Source organism: Pristiophorus japonicus, chromosome 22, assembly GCF_044704955.1.
Source record: "Pristiophorus japonicus isolate sPriJap1 chromosome 22, sPriJap1.hap1, whole genome shotgun sequence".
Classification (NCBI taxonomy): Eukaryota; Metazoa; Chordata; class Chondrichthyes; family Pristiophoridae; genus Pristiophorus; species Pristiophorus japonicus.
This window is the reverse complement of record NC_091998.1, coordinates 65782382-65805304: the sequence shown is the minus strand read 5'-3', so window position 1 is coordinate 65805304 and position 22923 is coordinate 65782382. Positions and strand designations below refer to the sequence as shown.

General features: G+C 49.7%; 1 protein-coding gene across 1 annotated transcript; it reads left to right on the top strand.

Moving 5' to 3' along the window:
* The first annotated feature begins 9170 nt into the window (after positions 1 to 9170).
* Positions 9171 to 22418, top strand: LOC139234797 (U6 snRNA-associated Sm-like protein LSm1). The gene is made up of 4 exons (XM_070865487.1): positions 9171 to 9238; positions 15802 to 15870; positions 19620 to 19735; positions 20621 to 22418. The coding sequence occupies exons 1-4, from the start codon at positions 9193 to 9195 to the stop codon at positions 20789 to 20791; spliced, it is 402 nt and encodes a 133-aa protein (XP_070721588.1). The 5' UTR covers positions 9171 to 9192; the 3' UTR covers positions 20792 to 22418.
* The last annotated feature ends 505 nt before the right edge of the window (positions 22419 to 22923 follow it).

Genomic DNA, 22923 nt, shown 5'->3' with positions numbered 1-22923 from the left:
GACTGCCTCAGAATGGCAGCATCGTGACTGCTGCCAGAATACCGGGCATTGAGCTGCTTGATTCGCTGCCGGAGGTCGCACACCAGCCGGACGTTGAGGGAGTGGAGTCCCTTTCGGTTCCAGTACATGCCGGAATTGACATGCGGTGCCCGCAAAGCCGTGTGCGTGTGCAGCCAATGGCGCCCCGCACCATGGTCACGTAGTTACATACTTACTCCGTCTGCTTGCCTGTGGCCAGACAGAATTAGATGCAATCGGCTCTCTTGGGATAGAGAGCCTCAGTGACGCAACAGTGGATGGCAAACTATGAGATGTTGCAATCTAGCCTCATCGCCATGGTGACCTACACAGCCACTGGCAACACGGTCCTTGCCCTGCTCTAGTGGTGCCATTGTGGTGGCAGCGGGTGGCAGAGCTCAGTGGGGACTGCCTTAGTGAAGCGCAGACGTCTCACACCTTGCTCCCCGCTGAGGTTCAGGTCAGAGAATTGTTCCCTGAGCACCCTGGGCGGGTATGGCCTCCTGCTCAGAGCCCTTTATCCTAGTCCTCCTCCTCCCTCTTCCAGCAGCTTGTCCTGCTCTCCGTGGCCTCTGCTCCTTCTCCCAGTCATGCTCAATGCCAAGAGGACGGCCTACAAGTGAACCCATGTCTGAGAGCAACTAGTTTGGGCAAAATCCTTGAAGTCAGCACCGACCACACCACTCCCTGTCACCCTTTTAAACTTGAGAGGGGGACAGTGTGGGAAGGTGGAGTTGAGGTCGAAGATCAGCGAAGGTTCACCAGACTGATTCCCGGGATGGTGGGACTGACCTATCAAGAAAGACTGGATCAACTGGGCTTGTATTCACTGGAGTTCAGAAGAATGAGAGGGGACCTCATAGAAACGTTTAAAATTCTGATGGGTTCAGACAGGTTAGATGCAGGAAGAATGTTCCCAATGTTGGGGAAGTCCAGAACCAGGGGTCACAGTCTAAGGATAAGGGGTAAGCCATTTAGGACCGAGATGAGGAGAAACTTCTTCACCCAGAGAGTGGTGAACCTGTGGAATTCTCTACCCCAGAAAGTTGTTGAGGCCAATTCACTAAATATATTCAAAAAGGAGTTAGATGTAGTCCTTACTACTAGGGGGATCGAGGGGTATGGCGAGAAAGCAGGAATGGGGTACTGAAGTTGCATGTTCAGCCATGAACTCATTGAATGGCGGTGCAGGCTAGAAGGGCCGAATGGCCTACTCCTGCACCTATTTTCTATGTTTCTATGTTTCTATGATCTTATTAAGGCTCGAGGGGCCGAACGGCCGACTCCTGTTCCTAATTCTTATGTTCTTATGAAAGAACTGTGGAAAGCACCAAACACATGTAGAATCGTACCAATAGCCAGAAGAAATCAACCAGCAACTAACCTGTAAGTGCTTGATGATCCCGTTCAATAGTGCTGGTGGGGTAGGGGGGTCCTTCCTGCTGCTTTGCACATGTTCAGCTGTGCGAGATTACGAGAGCGCGTCGGCTGGAACACTGAGCTCCGCAGTGGCATCGTGGTCTGCACACTTCCAGTGGACGTTAGCTACGTGCGCGATGACGCCCCCAAAATGGCATCCGCCGCGCTTCGCGGCACGTGTACTCGCCCGCATCGGATGTCTCCGAGTGGCAGTCGTTGTGGCCAAACAACGGTTCTTACCGATACCAATTTACTGACACTATGGTTTATGCTGAGTTTTTTTTTATAAAAAAGAGATTTTGGCCGTTCCTATCACTCTCTCGTGAACCTTTAATGTCGAAGCCAAGGCAGCAGTCACTTAGGTTTTTGATTAACTTTCATCTGCAGCCCAGAACGTCAGAAGTCAAGCCAACCAAACCGCCCCATTCTCCTGCCTTCCCCCAGAGCCCCCTGCTGCGACTGTATGTAGCCCACGTGTCTCGATGATTTCTGTCGTCCTGCCAACTTCCGTTCACTCCCCCCCACCCACCAATCCCCCCTCGGCCTGGCGGCTGAAATTCAGGACCGGCAGTGAGAGGGGCGGGGTAGATTGAGAGGCACTGGGCCAATCACTCTGGTGTTGCGAAGCTCTCGATTTACCTGCGCGTTTACGAAGAGATGTCTGTGTGTGTGTGTCTGTCTTTATTACAGGAAGGTCAACATGTCTTACAGGGACCTCATCGAGGCCTCGTCCAATGTTCGGGGAATGCCCGAGAAGGTACCAAGCTCACTGCCGCCCGACCAGGTCAAGTCGAACTCTGGTCTCATTGAATACGAGGTTGTCTGTCAACATGAGCATGGGACAACTAAGGACCAAGTGTTCTCCATATACCTACCAAAAGATAGTAAGCGCCCCTTGGAGGATTCTGATGGTTCAAGCACATCATATTCGAGTGACTCTTGGCACTATCTCTCATCCAGCAGCTCGAGTAGCTCAGTGGTTTCAGCTGGAAATGATCCGATGCCTTTGGCTTCCCTCTCCTCCTCCTCCTCCTCCTCGTTTATGTCTGATTACGACCCAACCATTGTGAACAAGTTAAAGGTGACGTACACCCCGCCCGGCAACAGCGAGTTCAAACGCAACCGGGACCTCCCGCAGCAACCGGTGATGTGTGCCAAGTTCGGCGGCCGCGACAGCCTGCCGTCGGTCAGAGGCTTGGGTTTGTACATCACCGGCAAGTATAGCAGCAACCTGCAGGAGCGAAGCCTCGGGCCTCGGCCGGCCGAGCAGGCGGGCAAGGACAGCCAGCAGGGCCAGAGACATCGGACGTGGCCGGAGAGCTCCCCGCCCGCGAGGGGCCAGGCCCAGGCTGCCTCCGAAGCCACGCTCATCCGCCGGCCCTCGCCCAGCGGCAGCAGCAGGGCCACCAGCTCCAGCGCCGACACCCAAGGGTGCCTGGAACACCCCGATCACCGGCAGGAAGCGAGCTGCCTCGGTGAGGAGGCTGAAGCACTCAGCGAATCGTCGGAGGACAGAGAGACGGGCTAAATTGGTCCAGATTCACCCGGCCTTCAACTCACTGAAGGAACAATTCACGGTTGCACTTTGCTGATCCTCCGCCCAATGCTGGCCTGCAGCAGGGTTTCGAATAGCAGGGCCTTATTGGAATGCTGACTCTACACAACACCACTGTGAATAAAGTACATTTAGTATCTTCTCGATAAGTGCAACACTGACTTTTAGACTGCGTGTGCACTCACAGCAGACCTTACCCAAGAAGAATCCTATACTTCGCCTGTTTTATTCCAGTTGCAGCCTGAGAGGGTGACGGAGAATTTGCTCACTTGTTTCTATGTGTAAAATCACTTAATATATATATATATATATTTTCTCATTGAATGAAGTAAAGTTGAGAGTCGGGTCAAGGCACATTACATGTTGTGATGCTGACAATGACACCAACAGGTACATGTACATATCTGGAGGGTCTTACAGAGACTCGAGTTTTCAGACGTCCAGGCTGGTGGGATGTTTCGCTTTCCAGCTCCAAATATGATCAGAAGTCAGATCGCCTAATTTAGTTGATGTATAAACACACTTTAAACGTCCTACTTTTAAGTACGATGTTCCATAGTAAAACTGATCAAATGTTATCAGTTTAAGACTTCATTTTGGTCTTTGCTGCAACAGTCACGCTTCACAGTCCACCATTTTAACATTCCACCTTTTACTTTCAAATCCACTTTCACGTCAGTTGCTCATTTTGTAGTTCTATAATCTGTACATTACGTTGAAAAATCCCACCCAATTCTAAGCCTGGACTGTACAAACTATTAAACAGTTTTCTGTTTGTATTTAAATATGTATTTGAATGTATTTATTGAAATGGTCTCAAAGTCAAATTGCAGCTGTTGGCTTCCGACCTAATATGTGGGGCGCAATGTGCAGTCAGCCAATCTGAGTTATACTGCTGACTGCGCCTTGTGTGTATGTGTGTTTGGATCCAGGCATGAAACTCTGCCCCCGGTGGTTACTTTTTGATATTAAGAGGGGGTGGGAACAGCTGCTTTGTCCCAACATTAAATTCATTAAAAACTTTACTAAACAACAACTTGTATTTATATAGCGCCTTTAACGTAGAACAACGTCCCAAGATGCTTCACAGGAGTATTATAAGACAAAAAAAAAATTGACACCGAGCCATATAGGATGAAATTACGGTAGGTTGGTTAAAGCAGTAGGTTTTAATGAGCTTCTTAAAGGAGAAAAGAGAGGTAGAGAGGGGGAGAGGTTTAGAGAGGGAGTTCCAGAGCTTGGGGCCCAGGCAACAGAAGGCATGGCCACCGATGGTTGAGCGATTATAATCAGGGATGCTCAAGAGGGCAGAATTTGAGCAGCGCAGATATCTTGGGCGGGGGGGGGGGGGGGGGTTGTGAGGCTGGAAGAGATTACACTTATAGGGAGGGGCGAGGCCTTGGAGGGATTTGTAAACAAGGATGAAAATTTTGAAATCAAGGCGTTGCTTAACCAGGAGCTTAGGGGGTGATGGGTGAGCGGGACTTGGTGCGAGTTAGGACACGGGGCAGCCGAGTTTTGGATCACCTCTAGTTTACGTCGGGTAGAATGTGGGAGGCCAGCCATGAGTGCGTTGGAATCGTCAAGTCTAGAGGTAACGAAGGCACGGATGAGGGCTTCAGCAGCGGATGAGCTGAGGCAAGGTTGGAGACGGACGATGTTACGGATGTGAAAATAGGCGGTTTTAGTTATGCTGCGAGAACATGTGATGGAATGCCTGAATTGGGCAATTCTGAAATGTGTCTTTGCATCAGGGTGGATCAGACTGGACTCATGAATGGATATGAAGCAAGCACCTTTACATCACTCCGCAATATCCCACAGTGCTTGACACACAATGACTGACTATTTGAGATGCAGTCACTTGTAATGACATACTTGAGCGACTGTGTAACTCCAAGGGAGGAAAGGGTGAAGCTCTGACCATTTCTCAATCCTCTCTGGCTGCAGGTGTGGTGCCGGAGTACTGAAGGACTGCTAACGTTGAACCGTTGTTTAAAAAGGGTATAAGGGATAGACCAAGTAATTACAGGCCAGTCAGCCCAACCTTGGTGTTGGGCAAATTATTGGAAAAAGTTCTAAGGGACAATATTAATCGTCATCTAGAAAGACACGGACCAATCAAGGATAGTCAGCATGGATTTGTTAAGGGAAGGTCGTGTCTGACTAACTTAGAAACATAGAAAATAGGTGCAGGAGTAGACCTTTCGGCTCTTTGAGCCTACCCCGCCATTCAATATGATCATTTCTGATCATGCAACTTCAGTACCCCATTCCTGCTTTCTCTCCATACCCCTGATCCCTTTAGCCGTAAGGGCCACATTTAACTCCCTTTTGAATATATCTAACGAACTGGCCTCAACAACTTTCTGTGGTAGAGAATTCCACAGGTTCACAATTCTCTGAGTGAAGAAGTTTCTCCTCATCTCGGTCCTAAATGGCCAACCCCTTATCCTTAGACTGTGATCTCTGGTTCTGGACTTCCCCAACATCGGGAACATTCTTCCTGCATCTAACCTGTCCAATCCCGTCAGAATTGTATATGTTTCTATGAGATCCCCTCTCATTCTTCTAAATTCCAGTGAATATAAGCCTAGTCGATCCAGTCTTTCTTTATATGTCAGTCCTGCTATCCCGGGAATCAGTCTGGTGAACCTTCGCTGCACTCCCTCAATAGCAAGAACGTCCTTCCTCAGATTAGGAGACCAAAACTGAACACAATGTTCCAGGTGAGGCCTCACCAAGGCCCTGTACAACTGCAGTAAGACCTCCCTGCTCCTATACTTGATTAAATTTTTTGAGGAGGAATCAAGAAGGGTCCATAAGGGTCGTGCATTTGATGTAATGTATATGGATTTTAGAAAGGCTTTTGATAAGGTCCCACAGGGCAGACTGGTCATAAAAGTAAAAGCCCCTGGGATCCAAGACAAAGTGGCAAGTTGGATCCAAAATTGGCTCAGAGGCAGGAAACAAAGGGTAATGGTCGATGGGTGTTTTGTGACTGGAAGGATGTTTCCAGTGGGGTTCTGCAGGGCTCAGTCCTGGGTCCCTTGTTTTCTGTGGTATATCTCAATGATTTTGACTTGAATGAACAGGGTATGATTAAGAAGTTTTCAGATGATATAAAAATTGGCCGTGTGGTTGATAGTGAAGAAGAAAGCTGCAGACTGCAGGAGGATATCAATGAACTGGTCAGGTGGGCAGAACAGGGGCAAATAGAATTCAATCTGGAGAAGTGAAGGTAATGCATTTGGGGAGGGCCATTATCATCATCATAGGCAATCCCTCGGAATCGAGGAAGACTTGCTTCTACTCCTGAAGTGAGTTCTTTGGTGGCTGAACAGTCCAATACGAGAACCACAGTCCCTGTCACAGGTGGGACAGACAGTGGTTGAGGGAAGGGGTGGGTGGGACTGGTTTGCTGCACGCTCCTTCCGCTGCCTGCGCTTGGTTTCTGCATGCTCTCTGCGACGAGACTCGAGGTGCTCAGCGCCCTCCCGGATGCACTTCCTCCACTTAGGGCGGTCTTTGGCCAGGGACTCCCAGGTGTCAGTGGGGATGTTGCACTTTATCAGAGAGGCTTTGAGGGTGTCCTTGTAACGTTTCCTCTGCCCACCTTTGGCTCATTTGCCATGAAGGAGTTCCGAGTAGAGCGCTTGCTTTGGGAATCTTGTGCCTGGCATGCAGACAATGTGGCCTGCCCAGCGGAGCTGATCGAGTGTGGTCAAGGCAAGGGAATGCACAATATATGGTAGGAAACTGAGAAGTGTAGAGGAACAAAGGGGCCTTGGAGTGCATGTCCGCAGATCCCTGAAGGTAGCAGACCAGGTGGATAAGGTGGTTAAGAAGGCATAGGGAATACTTGCCTTTATTAGCCGAGGCATAGAAGATAAGTGCAGGGTGGGTTATGATTGAACTGTATAAAACACTAGTTAGGCCACAGCTAGAGTACTGCGTACAGTTCTGGTCACCACATCACAGGAAATATGTGATTGCACCAGAGAAGGTACAGAGGAGATTTATGAGGATGTTGCCAGGACTAGAGAATTTTAGCTACGAGGAAAGATTGGATAGGCTGGGGTTGTTTTCTTTGGAACAGAGGAGGCTGAGGGGAGACCTTATTGAGGTGTATAAAATTATGAGGGGCCTGGATAGAGTGGATTAGCAGAGGGGTCAACAATCAGGGGGTATAGATTTAAAATAATTTGGTGGAAGTTTAGAGGAGATTTGAGGGGAAATTTCTTCACCCAGAGGGTGGTGGGGGTCTGGAACTCACGGCCTGAAAGGGTGGTAGAGGCAGAAACCCTCACCACATTTAAAAAGTACTTGGATGTGCACTACTGGGTTACAGACTGAGAGCTGGAAAGTGGGATTAGGCTGGGTAGCTCTTTTATGGTCGGCGCAGACACGATGGGCCGAATGGCCTCCTTCTGTGCTGTAAATTTCTATATTTTATAATTCCACCTTTGAACGAGAGTGTAACTAGGAATATGGATGTTTTTTAATATTCTAGTACAGAACAAAGATAAAACAGTTCATGTGGACAGAATTGGTTTGAACTGTGTGCTCGCAAATCCTGTCGCTTCCTCTCAATGACACTGATAACATTAGAGAAGGGCGAATTACAGGCCCAAGGACATTGTACCATAAGAATAGGCATATATAGATTGTTAAATAAGTAAGTTAGTTAGATAATATGTGTTGTGTATGGAGAAAGAGTCAGACTGAATACTGTGAGCTCAAAGTAAAGTGTGACCTTATAGTCTTTTATTGCAGGTCTCCAGAGCGCCTCTCCAACCTGTGAAGCCTCCTTAAATACCTGTGCTCCCAAGGGATAATGGGATCCCTTGGGACTCTGGGGGTTGAGCCCTCTGGTGGCTGTACAGAGTAAATACAAGTCCACATATGTAACAATATGGAGTTTACAAGTTGTTGGATTAGCCGTGGCTCAGTGGGCAGCACTCTTGCCTTGGGCAAAAATCCAGGCAGCGCTGAGGGAGTGCTGCACTGTCAGAGGTGCTGTCTTTTGGATCAGACGTTAAACCGAGGCCCCGTCTGCTCTCTCAGGTGGATGTTAATGATCCCATGGCACTATTTTGAAGAAGAGCAGGTTATCTCCGGTGTCCTGGGCCAATATTTATCCCTCAATCAACATAACAAAAACAGATTATCTGGTCATTATCACATTGCTGTTAGTGGGAGCTTGCTGTGCGCAAATTGGCTGCCGCGTTTCCCACATTACAACAGTGACTACACTCCAAAAGTACTTTGTTGGCTGTAAAGTGCATTGGGACGTCCGATGGTTGTGAAAGGTGCTATATAAATGCAAGTCTTTCTTTAAAGCACGTAGAGGTTTTTAAAAGGATGCGTCTATTTGCACTAACTGAAATGCAGCTGTTTCTCTGATTGGCTCGCCATCACATGACCTATTGCTGATTGGTCCCCTGGGAGGATAAGCCACACCCTGAAGTTTCTCTGGACTGTGTAACTGAAACCACCCAGCCCAAGTTCTGAGTGAATTTCCAATGTGTAATTCAATCCATTTTGACTTCAGAAGCCAGAGGATAGATCTCCCCAAATGCCACCAAGTTCCAGCCGAAGTCCCTTAGCCCAGCACAAGTGCATCCCTCCGCCAGCTGAAGACCCTTACCCAAGCACAAGGCCTTATACCCCCCCTCCCCCCACCATACATGGGGCATTGTGTGCAGATTGTTAACAGGTTTATTGGGTATGAAGTGAATAGTGACAGTGTCATGACTTCTGGATTTCATCCGCCCAAACGATGGCCCTTGTAAGATACGCACCGAGCTAGCATGCACCAGTGGGTTCGAAGAACATGATCCGTCTTCTCGGAGTTCCCTGTGTCTCTCTCTTTTCACTACCTTTCAGGCAGTGAGTTGCAGACCCCCGGGTGAACAAATTTCCCCTCAAATCCTCTCTAAACCTCCCCCCAGTTACTTTAAATCTATGCCCCCTGGTTGTTGACCCCTCCGCTAAGGGAAATAGGACCTACTGGGTCAAACCTTTCAGAGAGCTAGCACAAGCACAATGGGCCGAGTGGCCTCCTCCTGTGCCGTGAGCTCTGACTGGGGCACTGGCCCCTTTAAGGGGGAGTGGCCGGAGCCCAGAAAGGTTTAAAATCGCCGCAAGGAGGCGAAGGGGCTTGCTGTTTGGGGAGAGTGTGGAGCAGGGCTGCAGTGATGAACTACATGCCGGGGACAGCCAGTCTGATCGAGGACACGGACAGTGAGTGCGGCTGGGAAGTTTACTAACTTTACAACTTTAGCCGCCTTGTCTGGGCGGTGTGGGTGCATTAGTATTTGTTTTAATATTTCACACTCCCACTGTGACATTAATTGTCGGCACCTTGTTAAACTCCAGCTTTATGCAGGTCTTGTGTGACATGAATTGCATTTTTTTTGTCTTTGAGTTTATAATACCGCCTCCGAGCTCACAGTACGTGAAACATTCGATGTTTCTGAGTGAGATGCTCGTTACAAAAACTTTATTTTTCTTAAACTTGTTATAAGTTGTTTTTAAATAAAGTGCTTCCAAATTTGAGCCAGCAATGCAAAATCTCATTTTATTATCAATGGCGATATTTATACCAGCTACTAAAACCGATTGAAGTCTTAAACCCGTTTCCTGAAGGTGACTGACTTGTTGCTAACTGATTTTAAATGCACTGAATTAATTTATATTTGTGTCAGCTGGGACTCATTGAGCCATTCGGCCCCTCGAGCCTGTTCCCCCATTCAGTGAGATCCTGGCTGATCTGTGACCTCACTCCATATACCTCTCTTTGCCCTATATCCCTTAATACTATTGGTAAACAGAAAGCTATCAAACTTCGATTTAAAATTAATAATTGATCTAGCATTAATTGTCATTTGTGGCAGAGAGTTCCGTGTGCCCCCTAGTCCGAGATGCCCCAACCAGTGGGAATAATCTCTCTATATCTATCCTATCTGACCCTGTAATATCCAGAAAACATCGATCAGATCACACCTTAACCTTCTAAATTCCAGGGAATACAACCCTCGTAACTTAACCCTTGAAGTCCAGGTAACATTCTGGTAAACCTACGCTGCACTCCCTCCAAGACTAATACATCCTCCCTCAGGTGTGGTGCTCACAGTGCTCCAGGTGTGGTCTAACCAGGGTTTGTACAGCTGCAGCATGACTTCTACCCCCTTGTATTCTGGTCCTCTAGATATAAAGGCCAGCATTCCATTAGCCTTTTTGATTATTTTCTGTATCTGTCCGTGATATTTTAATCAATGTACCTGGATCCCCATGTCTCTTTGGACAGACACTGTTTTTCACTACTGTATTTTTAGAAAGTACCCTGTTCAATCCTTTTTTTAGGTCCAAAGTAGATGACCTCCCATTTGCCATTGAAATCCATTTGCCGCGGTTTTGCCCATTCACTGAATCTGTCGATATCCCGGTGTTATTTTACACTTCCATCGACATTGCTGCAATGCTACCTATCTTTGTGTCATCGTCAAATTTGGATATATGACTTTCTGTGCCCCCATCTAAGTCATTAATAAATAGTGAATGAATAGTTGAGGCCTCAACACACATCCCTGCAGGACCACACTAGTCACATCCTGTCAATGAGAGTACGTGCCCATTATCCCCACTCTCTGTCTCCTGCCCCTCTGCCAATTTCCAAACCAGGTCAATAATTCGCCTCCATTCTGTGGGCGTCTACCTTAAGTAACAGTATCTTATGTGGGACTTTATCAAATTTCTTCTGGAAGTCCATATAAATAACATCCATAGACATTCCCCTGTCCACTACTTTAGTCACCGACCTGTCACACATCCATCCTGGCTCTCACTGATCAGCTGAAAGTTTGAGGTGTTCAGTCACCCTATCTTCATTATAGTCTCTAGTAATTTCCCCACAACAGATGTTGGGCTAACTGGTCTAAAATTCCCTTTTTTTTTTTCCCTCTCCATTCTTAAAAAGCAGAGTGACATGCACAATTTTCCAATCTAAAGAAACGGTTCCTGAATCGAGAGAAGTTTGGAAGATTATAGTTAGTCCTGAATCGAGAGAACTTAAAGAAAGACTTGCATTTATATAGCGCCTTTCACAGCCACCGGACAACTCAAAGCGCTCTACAGCCAATGAAGTACTTTTGGAGTGTAGTCGCTGTTGCAATGTAGGAAACGCAGCAGCCAATTTGTGCACAGCAAGCTCCCACACACAGCAATGTGATAATGACCAGATCATCTGTTTTTTTTTGTTAAGTTGATTGAGGGATAAATTTGGCCGGGACACCGGGGATAACTCCCCTGCTCTTCTTTGAAATAGTGTCATGGGATCTTTTATCCCATGGAAAGACGGCACCTCCGACAATGCAGTGCTCCCTCAGAACTGCACTGGAGTGTCAGCCTGGATTTATGTGCTCAAACCCCTGGAGTGGGACTTGAACCCACGACCTTCTGTCTCAGGCGAGTGAGCTGCCCACTGAGCCACGGCTGACACAGGAAGATTGTAGTCATTCCTGAATCGGGAGAAGTTTGGAAGATTATAGTGACCTGGAAGCTCTGCTTCTATGTGCAAGATCTGGGGTTGGGAAGACATGGTCCTATTAAAGTTCCTCTCTGCAGCGCTGGAGTGATGGGTGAGAGCCATTGGTCTCAGCACCTCTGGTGTTAAGGAGTGACAATTTATCAGTGAAAATCTACATTGTATTTAATCTCAGCATAAAAATCTGATAATTCAATATTTATGTTGGGATTGCAGGTGTAGAAAGCAAGGAGTGGAGTTGGATGTGTCTTCAGATGCTCTGATCAATGTGTTGTGCTTGAACTGTAGTGACCTTCATCCTTTATTGATAACTCCTGGTGACCTGCCTTTTATACTAGGCCAGGCACACCTGTACAGGTAACCTGCGAGTCTCCCACTGCCGTGCCCTCTGGTGGCACACCTGGTAATAGTACAAACACTGACCATGTAGGATACATGACACAATTGGATGCAGTGGGCAGTGTTTTCAGCAGCTTTTGGTGTTGAGCGGTCCTTGAATTTTTTGTCTTTTTTTTTAAATGCTAAAAATGCACAGGAGGTAAGTCAGCACCTGAGCAAAGCCTTTCAGTTCTGATGTGGGGGCCCTACCCACTGGCCGCCTGTGTATTTGCACCGTTTTGTTTTGTTGTTGTTTAACATAAATACTGTGGCAACAAGAGCAGGTCAGAGGCTGGGTATTCTGTAGCGAGTGTCTCACCTCCTGACTCCCCAAAGCCTTTCCATCATCTACAAGGCACAAGTCAGGAGTGTGATGGAACACTCTCCACTTGCCTGGATGAGTGCAGCTCCAACAACACTCAAGAAGCTCGACATCATCCAGGACAAAGCAGCCGTTTGATCGGCTCCCCATCCCCCACCTTCAACACTCACTCCCTCCACCACCGGCGCACCGTGGCTGCAGTGTGTACCATCTACAAGATGCACTGCAACAACTCGCCAAGGCTTCTTCGGCAGCACCTCCCAAACCCGCGACCTCTACCACCTAGAAGGACAAGGGCAGCAGGCGCATGGGAACACCACCACCTCCACGTTCCCCTCCCAGTCACACACCATCCTGACTTGGAAATATATCGGCCGTTCCTTCATCGTCGCTAGGTCACAATCCTGGAACTCCCTCCCTAACAGCACTGTGGGAGCACCTTCACCACACGGACTGCAGCGGTTCAAGAAGGCGGCTCACCACCACCTTCTCAAGGGGCAATTGAGGATCGGCAATAAATGCCGGCCTTGCCAGCGACGCCCACGTCCCAGGAACGAATTTTTAAAAGTAGTTTTCCCAATTTGTAAAGGGTGATTGATTAAATGAGTGGGCAGACCAGTCGCCGATGGCGTTCAGTGTGGGCAAAGTGTGATGTCATGACTTTGGAGAATTTGGACAAGTGATGTTCCTTGTATAAAATATTTGTTGTATAAAGGTGGGAACTGTGGGTGAATCTATCTACAGAAATTGCTACAAGCTGGAGGACAGGAACAAAAATATATTTAAAACACTAATGGAATGTTGGCCTTTTCTCAAAGTGGAATACAAAGGGGTGCAAGTAATGCGGCAGGGTACAGAGCTCTGGTTGCACCCCATCTGGAATACATTCAGTTCTGGGCCCCGTGGCTCAGGGAGGGTATACTGGCCTTAGAGGGGAGCAGTGCAGATTCACCCGAATGATACTGGGGCTAAAAGGGTTATATTGAGGACAGGTTGCATAGACTGGGCTTGTATTCCCTTGAGTATAGAAGGTGATCGAATTGAGATTTTAAAAATTATTTCTATATTTGTTTATGGGATGTGGGTGTCACTGGTAACGCTGGCATTTATTGCCCATTCCTAATTGCCCTTTAGTGTCTCGCTGGGCCATTTCAGAGGGGCAGTTAAGAGTCAACCACATTGCTGTGGGTCTGGAGTCACATAGGCCAGACCGGGTAAGGACGGTAGATTTCCCTTCCTAAAGGACATTCGTGAACCAGATGGGTTTTTACACCAATCCGGTAGTTTCGTGGTCACCATTACTGATACTGGCTTTTTAATTACAGATTTATTGAATTAACTGAATTTAAATTCCCCAGCTGCCGTGGTGGGATTTGAACTCTCGTCTCTGGATCACTAGTCCAGGCCTCGGGATTACTGGCCCAGTAACATTAAAGGAGTTGACAACAGTTAATACAGAGAAAGATTTCCTCCAGTGGGGCAGTTCAGAACAAGGGGCATAACCTTAAAGTCAGAGCCAGACCATTCAGGGGTGATGTCAGGAGCCACTTCTTCACACAGTATAGTGTAAACCCGGAAATCTCTTCTCCCAAAAAGCTATTGAGGCTGGGTGTGAATTTAAAAATGTCAAAACTGAAATTAATTGATTTTTTTTTTTGCTAAGCAAAGGGTATTAAGGGTTAGGAACCAAGGTGTGTAGCTGGGGTTGAGACTCAAATCAGTTAATATATCATTGAATGGCAGAATTGGCTGGAGGGGCTAAATGGCCTCCTCCTGTTCCTCATCACAGGCAGTCCCTCGTTTCGAGGATGACTTGCTCCATGCCAAAAAGGGATGTGTTCACAGGTGTTTCAATGAAGGACCTAATGTTACATTGTGACCCCCTGACCTGCGAGAGAACAGCTCCACAGGTCGGGCTATAAACGAGCTGGAGCAGTGGACCACTTCAACCTCCAGCACGAGCTGCTCCAAGTGTGCGACGATTTTGAGATGGGCATCTGGGCGATGTCCTCAAAACCCCGGTCGCCGTTTTGGAGCGTGGGCAGGAACATCATCAGGGCCCAGGTACAGAGGAGTGGGAAGGTCGGGGCGGATGAGCGGCGAGAGATCGTGGGCGAAGGTGCGGCGTATGAGGGTACGGGGTCCAGGAGAGGCGAGGGCCCAGGGGCAGCACGGGTCCAGCCCACACTGCGATGTGTGCGCGCACTAGGTCCGTGCAGCAGAGCTGGTCTCCAGTCGTCCTGGTTAACCCTTGCCACTGGACCAAGACCTCGCTCTGTCAAGCCCGTGTGGTGGCTGGTGTGCAACGGTCACCCCATGTTAAAAAAATCCACGCACAGGCATCTTCCACCCTTCAACTGGAGTTCAGGATCTGGAACGTCGGGTCTTCATTGAAACATCTGTGAACTCTTGTGGAAGCAAGTCATCCTCGTTCGAGGGACCACCGATGATGATGAATATTCCAGATCCCGAACTACATCCTGAAGGGCGGAAGATGTCTGTGGGTGGATTTTTTTAACCACACGGGCTTGACAGAGCGAGGTCTTGGTCCAGTGGCAAGGGTTACACAAGATGACTGGAGACCTGCTCTGCTGCACGGACCTAGTGCACTCACATATTGCAGTGTGTGGGCTGGGCCCGTGCTGTCCCCGGGCCCCGATCACGTTGCTCCGCCATCACTCGCTCCTTTGCCCCGACCTCGCCGCTCCTGCTGTACCTGCCCCCGCTCCGATCACCGACCTGGGTTATGGTTACGTCCAATCCTGTCGCCCTATTCGCAGCCATCTCCCTCCTGCAGCAGCACGCGCTGCTCCCTGCAGTGGTACACCGCCGCACACTGCTCCCTCTAATCGCCCCGACCTGCTACCTATGTTCCTCGGCCCCTGTTGGTGACCTGCCTCCCCTTCATGTAGTCCTCATGCCTGGCACTAGAGGGCGCTGTTGTACCATACACTGAGGGGCGTCCTTTGCCGCCACACAGTGGTAGAGGTTGGTACTGCCACAGTTTCTCCTTTACAGCACTGCTACACATTCCATTTGTCAATGCACTGCCAATGCTCACCCAATACATTGGCAGTCCACACCGGTTTGCAACGGCCACATTGAACACACATCATGCTGGGATTTCTAAAGCCAGTTTCTGTGAGTGCGAAGTCTGGTCTGATGCATTTGCTGATTGGTGAATGAGACAGTGATGACAGAGGACTTTGACAACAATGGTTGGGGCGGGGCGGGGGGGGGGGGGGTGGGAATCTGGTGGGGAGGGGTGTGGTAGGCCAGGCTTGTCTCTTGAGACCATGGTCCAGGGACTCCTGTGGAAAGAGACTAAGTGGCTGTTGGATGGGGGCAAGGTCTGGCTAAGGCACCCCTGGTCAAATAGTCTGTCCACATTTGTCGCGTGTGTGTGCCCCTGCTCGGATACGTCCAGTCGTGTGTGGGTGGACTGGTCCCTCAGACAAGGTACTGAGGGTTGGCCATTCTCCGAGGGACTGCGCCAAGCAACCACAACATCCAAGAGAGAGCGTGGAAACTAACCTGTGTTCTCGGTTTGTGATCTTGCAGAGAAACACCTGGTCCTTCTTCGTGATGGTCGGACGTTGATTGGATACTTGAGAAGTATCGATCAGTTTGGTGAGTAATGAAGCGGCAGTTTACACAACACGTAACTCACTTGTTCAAAGCGTCGTGGCCAAGAAAATGTGTCTTCACCTGAGTCGGGGGAAGCAGTGTCAGGTCCAGGTTTGCATCCCTGTATTCACTGGAGTTTAGAAGAATGAGAGGGGATCTTATAGAAACATATAAAATTCTGACGGGACGGGACAGGTTAGATGCAGGAAGAATGTTCCCGATGTTGGGGAAGTCCAGAACCAGGGGTCACAGTCTAAGGATCAGGGGTAGGCCATTTAGGACCGAGATGAGGAGAAATTTCTTCACTCAGTGAGTTGTTAACCTGTGGAATTCCCTGCCGCAGAGAGTTGTTGATGCCAGTTCATTGGATATATTCAAGAGGGAGTTAGATGTGGCCCTTATGGCTAAAGGGATCAAGGGGTATGGAGAGAAAGCAGGAAAGAGGTATTGAGATGAATGATTAGCCATGATCTTATTGAATGGCGGTGCAGGCTCGAATGGCCTACTCCTGCACCTATTTTCTATGTTTCTATGTATCTCGAGAATGTAGAAGTGCTCTGTGTTGGGTGATGCTCGAATAGAATACACTTTCTCCTTTATTCACCAACTGTCCTGTGCCCTCCCCGTAAGTTTTTGCCAAGCTCTGGCAATATGGATTGGGGACGGTGCCTGTTGTAAACACTCCCATAGCACTGTGCAGCTTTCAGAGTTTGGTCACTGCATCAGACCAATCCAGAGCCCTGTGTTCTGGGCACCAAACCTCAACAGCGATGTATTGACCCTGGTGGAGGGCAGCGCTGATTCACCAGAATGCTATCGGGACTCGAGGTTAAATTATGAGGACAGGTTGCATAAACCTGGCTTGTATTCCTTGAGTTTAGAAAGCCATTCACCCCCTCGAGCCTGTTGCACCATTCAGTTAGATCATACCTGATTTTTTGCTCCATATCCCTCAGTACCTTTGCCTGACACAAATCTGTCGCTCTCATCTTAATGTCATTTGTCCCAGCTACCACAATGCACTTTTTAATGAAACCATTTTTTTTTTTTAAACGGGAAAATGCAGCAAAGGCTTTAGAATTGGCACTTAGCAAAGCAACACAAACTAACACTCCACTGCTGAGGCAAATCCAAGAGAAATTAACGCCATTTAAATCCGTGCCTTCTGCAATCCAGTCCTGGGAAGGACACACTTTGCTCCTGTGAGTGCACGGGAGCTTTGCACAGGGCTCTGCGTGTGCATGTTTGGCAGTGCCAGAGGTGAAACACTCCTTGGGCCTCCCGAGCTGCCAATTCTGGCCCCTTTGTTCAAATGTTTAAGGACCATAAATATTGACTGCCTTCGAGATCAGGAATCAGCGAGAAACTCAACTCATTTCAAAAATCAGGGACGAGCTCCCCCGGATAGTGCTTCAGAAATATCAGAGGGGCACTTTATATAAAAGAAAACGGGAACCGTCTCGGTCATAGAACCATAGAAATTTACTACACGGAAGGAGGCCATTCGGCCCATCGTGTCTGCGCCGGCCGACCAAGAGCTACCCAGCCTAATCCCACTTTCCAGCTCTCAGTCCGTAGCCCTGTAGGTTACGGCACTTCAGGTGCACATCCAAGTACTTTTTAAATGTGGTGAGGGTTTCTGCCTCTACCACCCTTTCAGGCAGTGAGTTCCAGACTCCCACCACCCTCTGGGTGAAGACATTTCCCCTCAAATCCCCTCTAAACCTCCCCCCAATTACTTTAAATCTATGCCCCCTGGTTGTTGACCCCTCTGCTAAGGGAGATAGATCCTTCCTATCCACTCTATCCAGGCCCCTCATAATTTTATACACCTCAATAAGGTCTCCCCTCAGCCTCCTCTGTTCCAAGGAAAACAAACCCAGCCTATCCAATCTTTCCTCAGCTAAAATTCTCCAGTCCTGGCAACATCCTTGTAAATCTCCTCTGTACCCTCTCTGGTGCAATCACATCTTTCCTGTAATGTGGTGACCAGAACTGCACGCAGTACTCCAGCTGTGGCCTAACCAGTGTTTTATACAGTTCAAAACCAGACGAGTTACATCGCAGTTAAGATGCTGTTTGAGGATCTCGGTGTCATGGGACACTGCTGCTCTACCCATTACAATCACAGAACGGTTACAGCATAGGAGGCGGCCATTCGGCCTATCGAGCCCGTGCCGGCTCTCTGCAAGAGCACCTCAGCCAGTCCCACTCCTCCACCCTTTTTCCCCCCATAGCCCTGCAAATTTCTCTCCTTCAGGTACTTATCCAACTTTCCACTCTCTGTCACAGGACAGAGAGTGGAGAGCACCAGTTCCCACTGTCACAGGACAGAGAGTGGAGAGCACCAGTTCCCACTGTCACAGGACAGAGAGTGGAGAGCACCAGTTCCCACTGTCACGTCACGGGAGAGTGGAGAGCACCAGTTCAGACTGTCGCAGGAGCATCCAGTCGTGCCCCGGTAACTGCCCCCAAGGGAGGTGGAGTGTGGGAAATTGCACTTACCACCCCTCAATGGAAGCGAAGGCCAATTCTGCGGTGGGAGCAGGACTTCCAGGCTGGAGGCTAAAATTCCCGGCCCCAGAAGATTACCGCCCCCAAGATGGGAGCCTGTGCGGGGAAGTGGAGGGGAGACGGGGGCGGGAGATGGAGGGGAGAGTGGTGGAAGTGGGGGGCGGAGAAACCCAGGGAGGGGCCACATTGCAGCGAAGGTCTGTGGGGGGCGGGGCGAAGTGTGTTAGAGGGGCGGGCCTGGGGGCTCTGTGCCTCGGTGCGGGGAGTGTTCAGAGTGGGGTGGACGGGTTGACTGCGCAGATGGCGGTTGGTGGATGTGGTGGTTGGTGTCGCGGGGGTGTGGCTCCGGGGTGGCCGGGGCTGGGGGCTCGACATCCGGGGGTGTTCGACATTTGAGAAGGATTCTGACGGGACGAGGCGGGGGGAGTGTTCCTGGTGTTGGGTGGGTCCGGAGCCCGGGTGGGGGGGCACGGTCTTTGGATGGCGGGAGGGGCTGTTTGGGGCTGGGTTGGAGACAGACTTCTTCACTCGGGGAGTTGTTGGCCTGTGGGGTTCCCTGCCGCGGAGAGTTGTTGATGCCAGTTCATTGGATGTGTTCGGGAGGGAGTTGGATGTGGTCCTTGCGGGAGTGGGGGGGGATGGGGGGGGGGATGGGGGGGGGATGGGGGGGGAGAGAGGGGGGATGGGGGGGGTGAGAGGGGGGGATGGAGGGGGTGGAGGGGGGAGGTGCTGGGGTGGGTGATCAGCCATGATCTTGTTGAATGGCGGTGCAGGCTCGAAGGGCCGAATGGCCTACTCCTGCACCTATTTTCTATGTTTCTATGTTTTTTCCCTTTTGAAAGCCGTGATAGAGTCTGCCTCCATCTCCCTCGGGTTGTGTATTCCAGATCCTAATCACTCGCTGTGTTTAAAAGGAAAAAAAAAAAATTTCCGCATGTCGCCTTTGGTTCTTCTGCCAATCACCTTAAATCCGTGCCCTCTGGTTCTCGATCCTTCCACCAATGGGAACAGTTTCTCTCTCTCTCTACTCTGTCCAGACCCCTCATGATTTTGAACACCTTGATCAAATCTCTCAACCTTCTCTGCTCCAAGAAGAACAACCCCAGCTTCTCCATTCTGTAACTGAACACCCAATGTACTCTGCCTGTTTGACGGAGGTCTGCTTGAAGCTAGGTTTGACGATGCTGCAGTCATTCACCGCGGTGCTTAAACTGCAATTTCTGTCTTTCTCTCTGCAGCTAATTTGGTGCTGCATCAGACGATGGAACGCATTCACGTGGGCCAGCTGTACGGAGACATCCCTCGTGGTATCTTCATCGTGAGGGGAGAAAATGTTGTGCTGCTGGGAGAGATTGTAAGTTTGGCCTGGACTCGGGAGGGGTGGACATTCAGGGTGCTCCTCATCTTTCAATCCGGTCTGAGTTGATGGAACCAACTTTCTCCTCTGTCTGGAGCATTGGGAAGCTTTGAGCCTGGTCAGAAATGGCCCGAGTCTCTAACTTTGGATCCCTGCAACAAAGCCCAGCTAACATCCCCCAAATTACTCTGCTTCTCATCCAGAATCTTAAACCCTGTTTAATAGGCCTCCGACGCCAATCCCGCAGCTGGGCCGATGCGGGTCACAGATGTCTGTCCACCATGGCCAACACTGGGTGGGCGGAGCCCCTTCCCAGCGGGAGGGTGAGCTGAACCATGTTGCACAGGGGAAGGGGGGGGTGGGGTTTGTGCTTCATTCATTCTCTTAGGATGTGGGCAGGCCGGGATTTATTGTCCATCTCTAGTTGCCCTTGCAGGTGGTGATGGGCCTTCTCGAACCACTGCAGTCCGTGTGGTGACTGTGTGCCCACAGCGATGTAAGGTAGGGAGCTCCAGGATTTTGACCCAGTGAGGAACGGCGAGAGATGTCTCCAAGATTCCTAAATATTGGACTCCTGAACTGTAGAAGGTTGCTAAGTCGGGGCGGATGGGGATTGTGGTCTGATGTGGTGGTTGTGCTAATCTGGCTCTTGAGGTAATCGTGATCTTTGCATTAAGCTCTGGAGGGTGGGTGAACCCAGGGTAGGGGGTGAGGAAAATGAGGGGCTCCCAATCTCTTCAGAACAGACACCTTTAAATTGCGAGGTATTTGGGGCCCGTTTCCAGTTTGGAGATGTTTGGAGTTGAAGGCCGGGGGGGGCGGGGCTGTGCTGTGGGGTGCCCTGAGAATAAGTGATGATAAATGGAACTGTCCTTTTTTCAGGATCTGGAGAAGGAGAGTGCGTCCCCCTTGCAGAAGGTGAGCATTGAGAAGATTCTGGCGGAGCTGCGACTGGAGCAGGAGGTGCGGAATAAGGCGGAGCAGCTGAAGATTCAGGTCTTTAAGGACCGTGGCCTGATGTTGCCCCACCCCGACGCCCTGGATGAATATTAGGAAAGGGGCGCGGGAACGAGTGGGGCAACTGCATCCAAACTACACTGGGACTTCACGTGGCGTGGTTAGACAGCGTTGTCGGGTGCTTTCCGTGCTCGCTGGCACTTATTATCTTCCTTGTGCCAGCAGCTTACAGTTTCACTCCGTTTGGGTGTTCTCCCGTAAGGTGAATGCAGGCGAATGACTGACTGCCCAAATTCCTCGTCCGTTGCATCTCTGACTTCAAACCTCGTTTGGGCAACCTAGAATCACACTGGCAATCTTGCCATTTGTGGAGGGGAAAATACAATCCCAATTCCAGGAGGTGCTCCCTATTTCAGGTTCCAGAGTATAGTCCCAAGGCCAAGTTAAACTTCCACAATGCAAAAAGGACACTTGGACTTTCTTGGTCCCCATAAACCAGTGATGAGTGATGGGATTGCAGAATCCCACGCAATAATGAGACAAAAACAGGCTGACTCTCGAGTCTCGGGCATGCTGGACTCTGCCTGTCCACCGACAGCAGTGATGTCACTAGCTGACACAAGGCCACCGGCCAATTGCTTGAAAGCAGTTAAAGGGCCACTGTCCCAATGTGTGTTTGCGCTTTCTTTCCCCGGTTAGAAATATGTCCCACAAACGGAAAGCATATCGGCGCACAGTGAGTTAGCCATGAGATCATTGTGGCAGTTGAGATGTGGTGTCCTGGCTTTCGTTCCCAAGCCTAATGTAAAAATAAGTTTACAGGCAACATGGTGGGCCCCTTTAAGGGATCTGTTGGTTGGGATGGGGGTGCCAGGTGGGCAGGAAATGGACTGAGGCTGGAAGGTCTATTATCTCCCCCCCCCCCCCCCCCCCACCCCACCCCCCAAACTCCAGATATTGGAACATTCCAAATATCAAGGGGCGATTGGCTTGGAGTCTTGAGTGATGAGGTGGGGAGTTATATTTGCAGATGCTGATTGTATGGAGCAAGCACACTTTTTCTTTTTTCCAGAATGTAAACAATTCTGTCCCGGCCACATTAACGTCCCACCAGCCGTTGCCTTGAGAAGCTGGGGTGGTAGGGCCCACCTTGAACCTCCCCACTCCCTGTGCTGGTTGTGCTCCCACAATGGTGTTGGGGGAAGAGAGACACCCAGGATGCTTCTAGTCTCTGTGAAGAGAAACTTTTTGTTGTTGTGAAATCCTGCGTGTGTTTTCAATATTTCTCCCAGCGTCCCCCTCGAATTCAGTTATGGAATTTGACGTCACTTTTTTTTTCTGTTTTGCGTCGTATTATTTTCAGCGGAGTGCCCTGGACAAGCCCAGTTTTACCAACCCCACACACTGAACTGGAAAGATTGGGCGGCAGGGCATGTGGGGTTGATGGGGGCCCCAGTATTTGCTTTCTTGTGCACGAGTGGTGAAGGTAACACTGACTCGAGCTTTGAGTGGTGTTCTGGCTCTGCAGACTTGGCAGAAGCCAATCGGATGCATGTTCAGAGCCTTGGGGGTTTGAAGGCTCGTGGAATGTTGCACCTGTGGTCTCTGCAGCTCTCGTGTTGAGTTCAGTTCTGGCGAGAGATGCGATGTTTTACTGGTTCGCACTACAACTCGGAAATAAAATGTCTAACTTTAGCCGGAGGTGGTTTGTGACCAGTTTCCTCAGGACTGTAACATCATCATCATCATTGTCACCATAGGCAGTCCCTCGAGGAAGACTTGCCTCCACTCTTAACATGAGTTCTTAGGTGGCTGAACAGTCCGATACGGGAACCACAGTCCCTGTCACAGGTGGGACAGACAGTGGTTGGAGGAAAGGGAGGGTGGGACTGGTTTGCCGCACGCTCCTTCCGCTGCCTGCGCTTGGTTTCTGCACGCTCTCGGCGATGAGACTCTAGGTGCTCAGCGCCCTCCCGGATGCACTTCCTCCACTTAGGGTGGTCTTTGGCCAGGGACTCCCAGGTGTCAGTGGGGATGTTGCACTTTATCAGGGAGGCTTTGAATGAGCATGTTGGCCATGGTCCTCTGAGAGCGAATCAGCTGCATTTTGTCAAACTTCAGTTATCCAAGGGATTGATAAAGATGATCGATACACTGATGAAGGGGTCAAATTTTGAAAATCTTAAAAATTGGGAGTAAGTGGAGATTTGAGGCAGTGCGCCACAGAA

What these genes read in the sequence shown, in the direction of transcription:
- LOC139234797 (XM_070865487.1), top strand. Translation starts at nt 9,193, where the DNA reads ATGAACTACATGCCGGGGACAGCCAGTCTGATCGAGGACACGGACA. An exon ending in GAGAAGTATCGATCAGTTTG is followed by an intron (nt 15,871 to 19,619) that starts GTGAGTAATGAA and finishes TTCTCTCTGCAG; the next exon opens with CTAATTTGGTGCTGCATCAG. An exon ending in TTGTGCTGCTGGGAGAGATT is followed by an intron (nt 19,736 to 20,620) that starts GTAAGTTTGGCC and finishes TCCTTTTTTCAG; the next exon opens with GATCTGGAGAAGGAGAGTGC.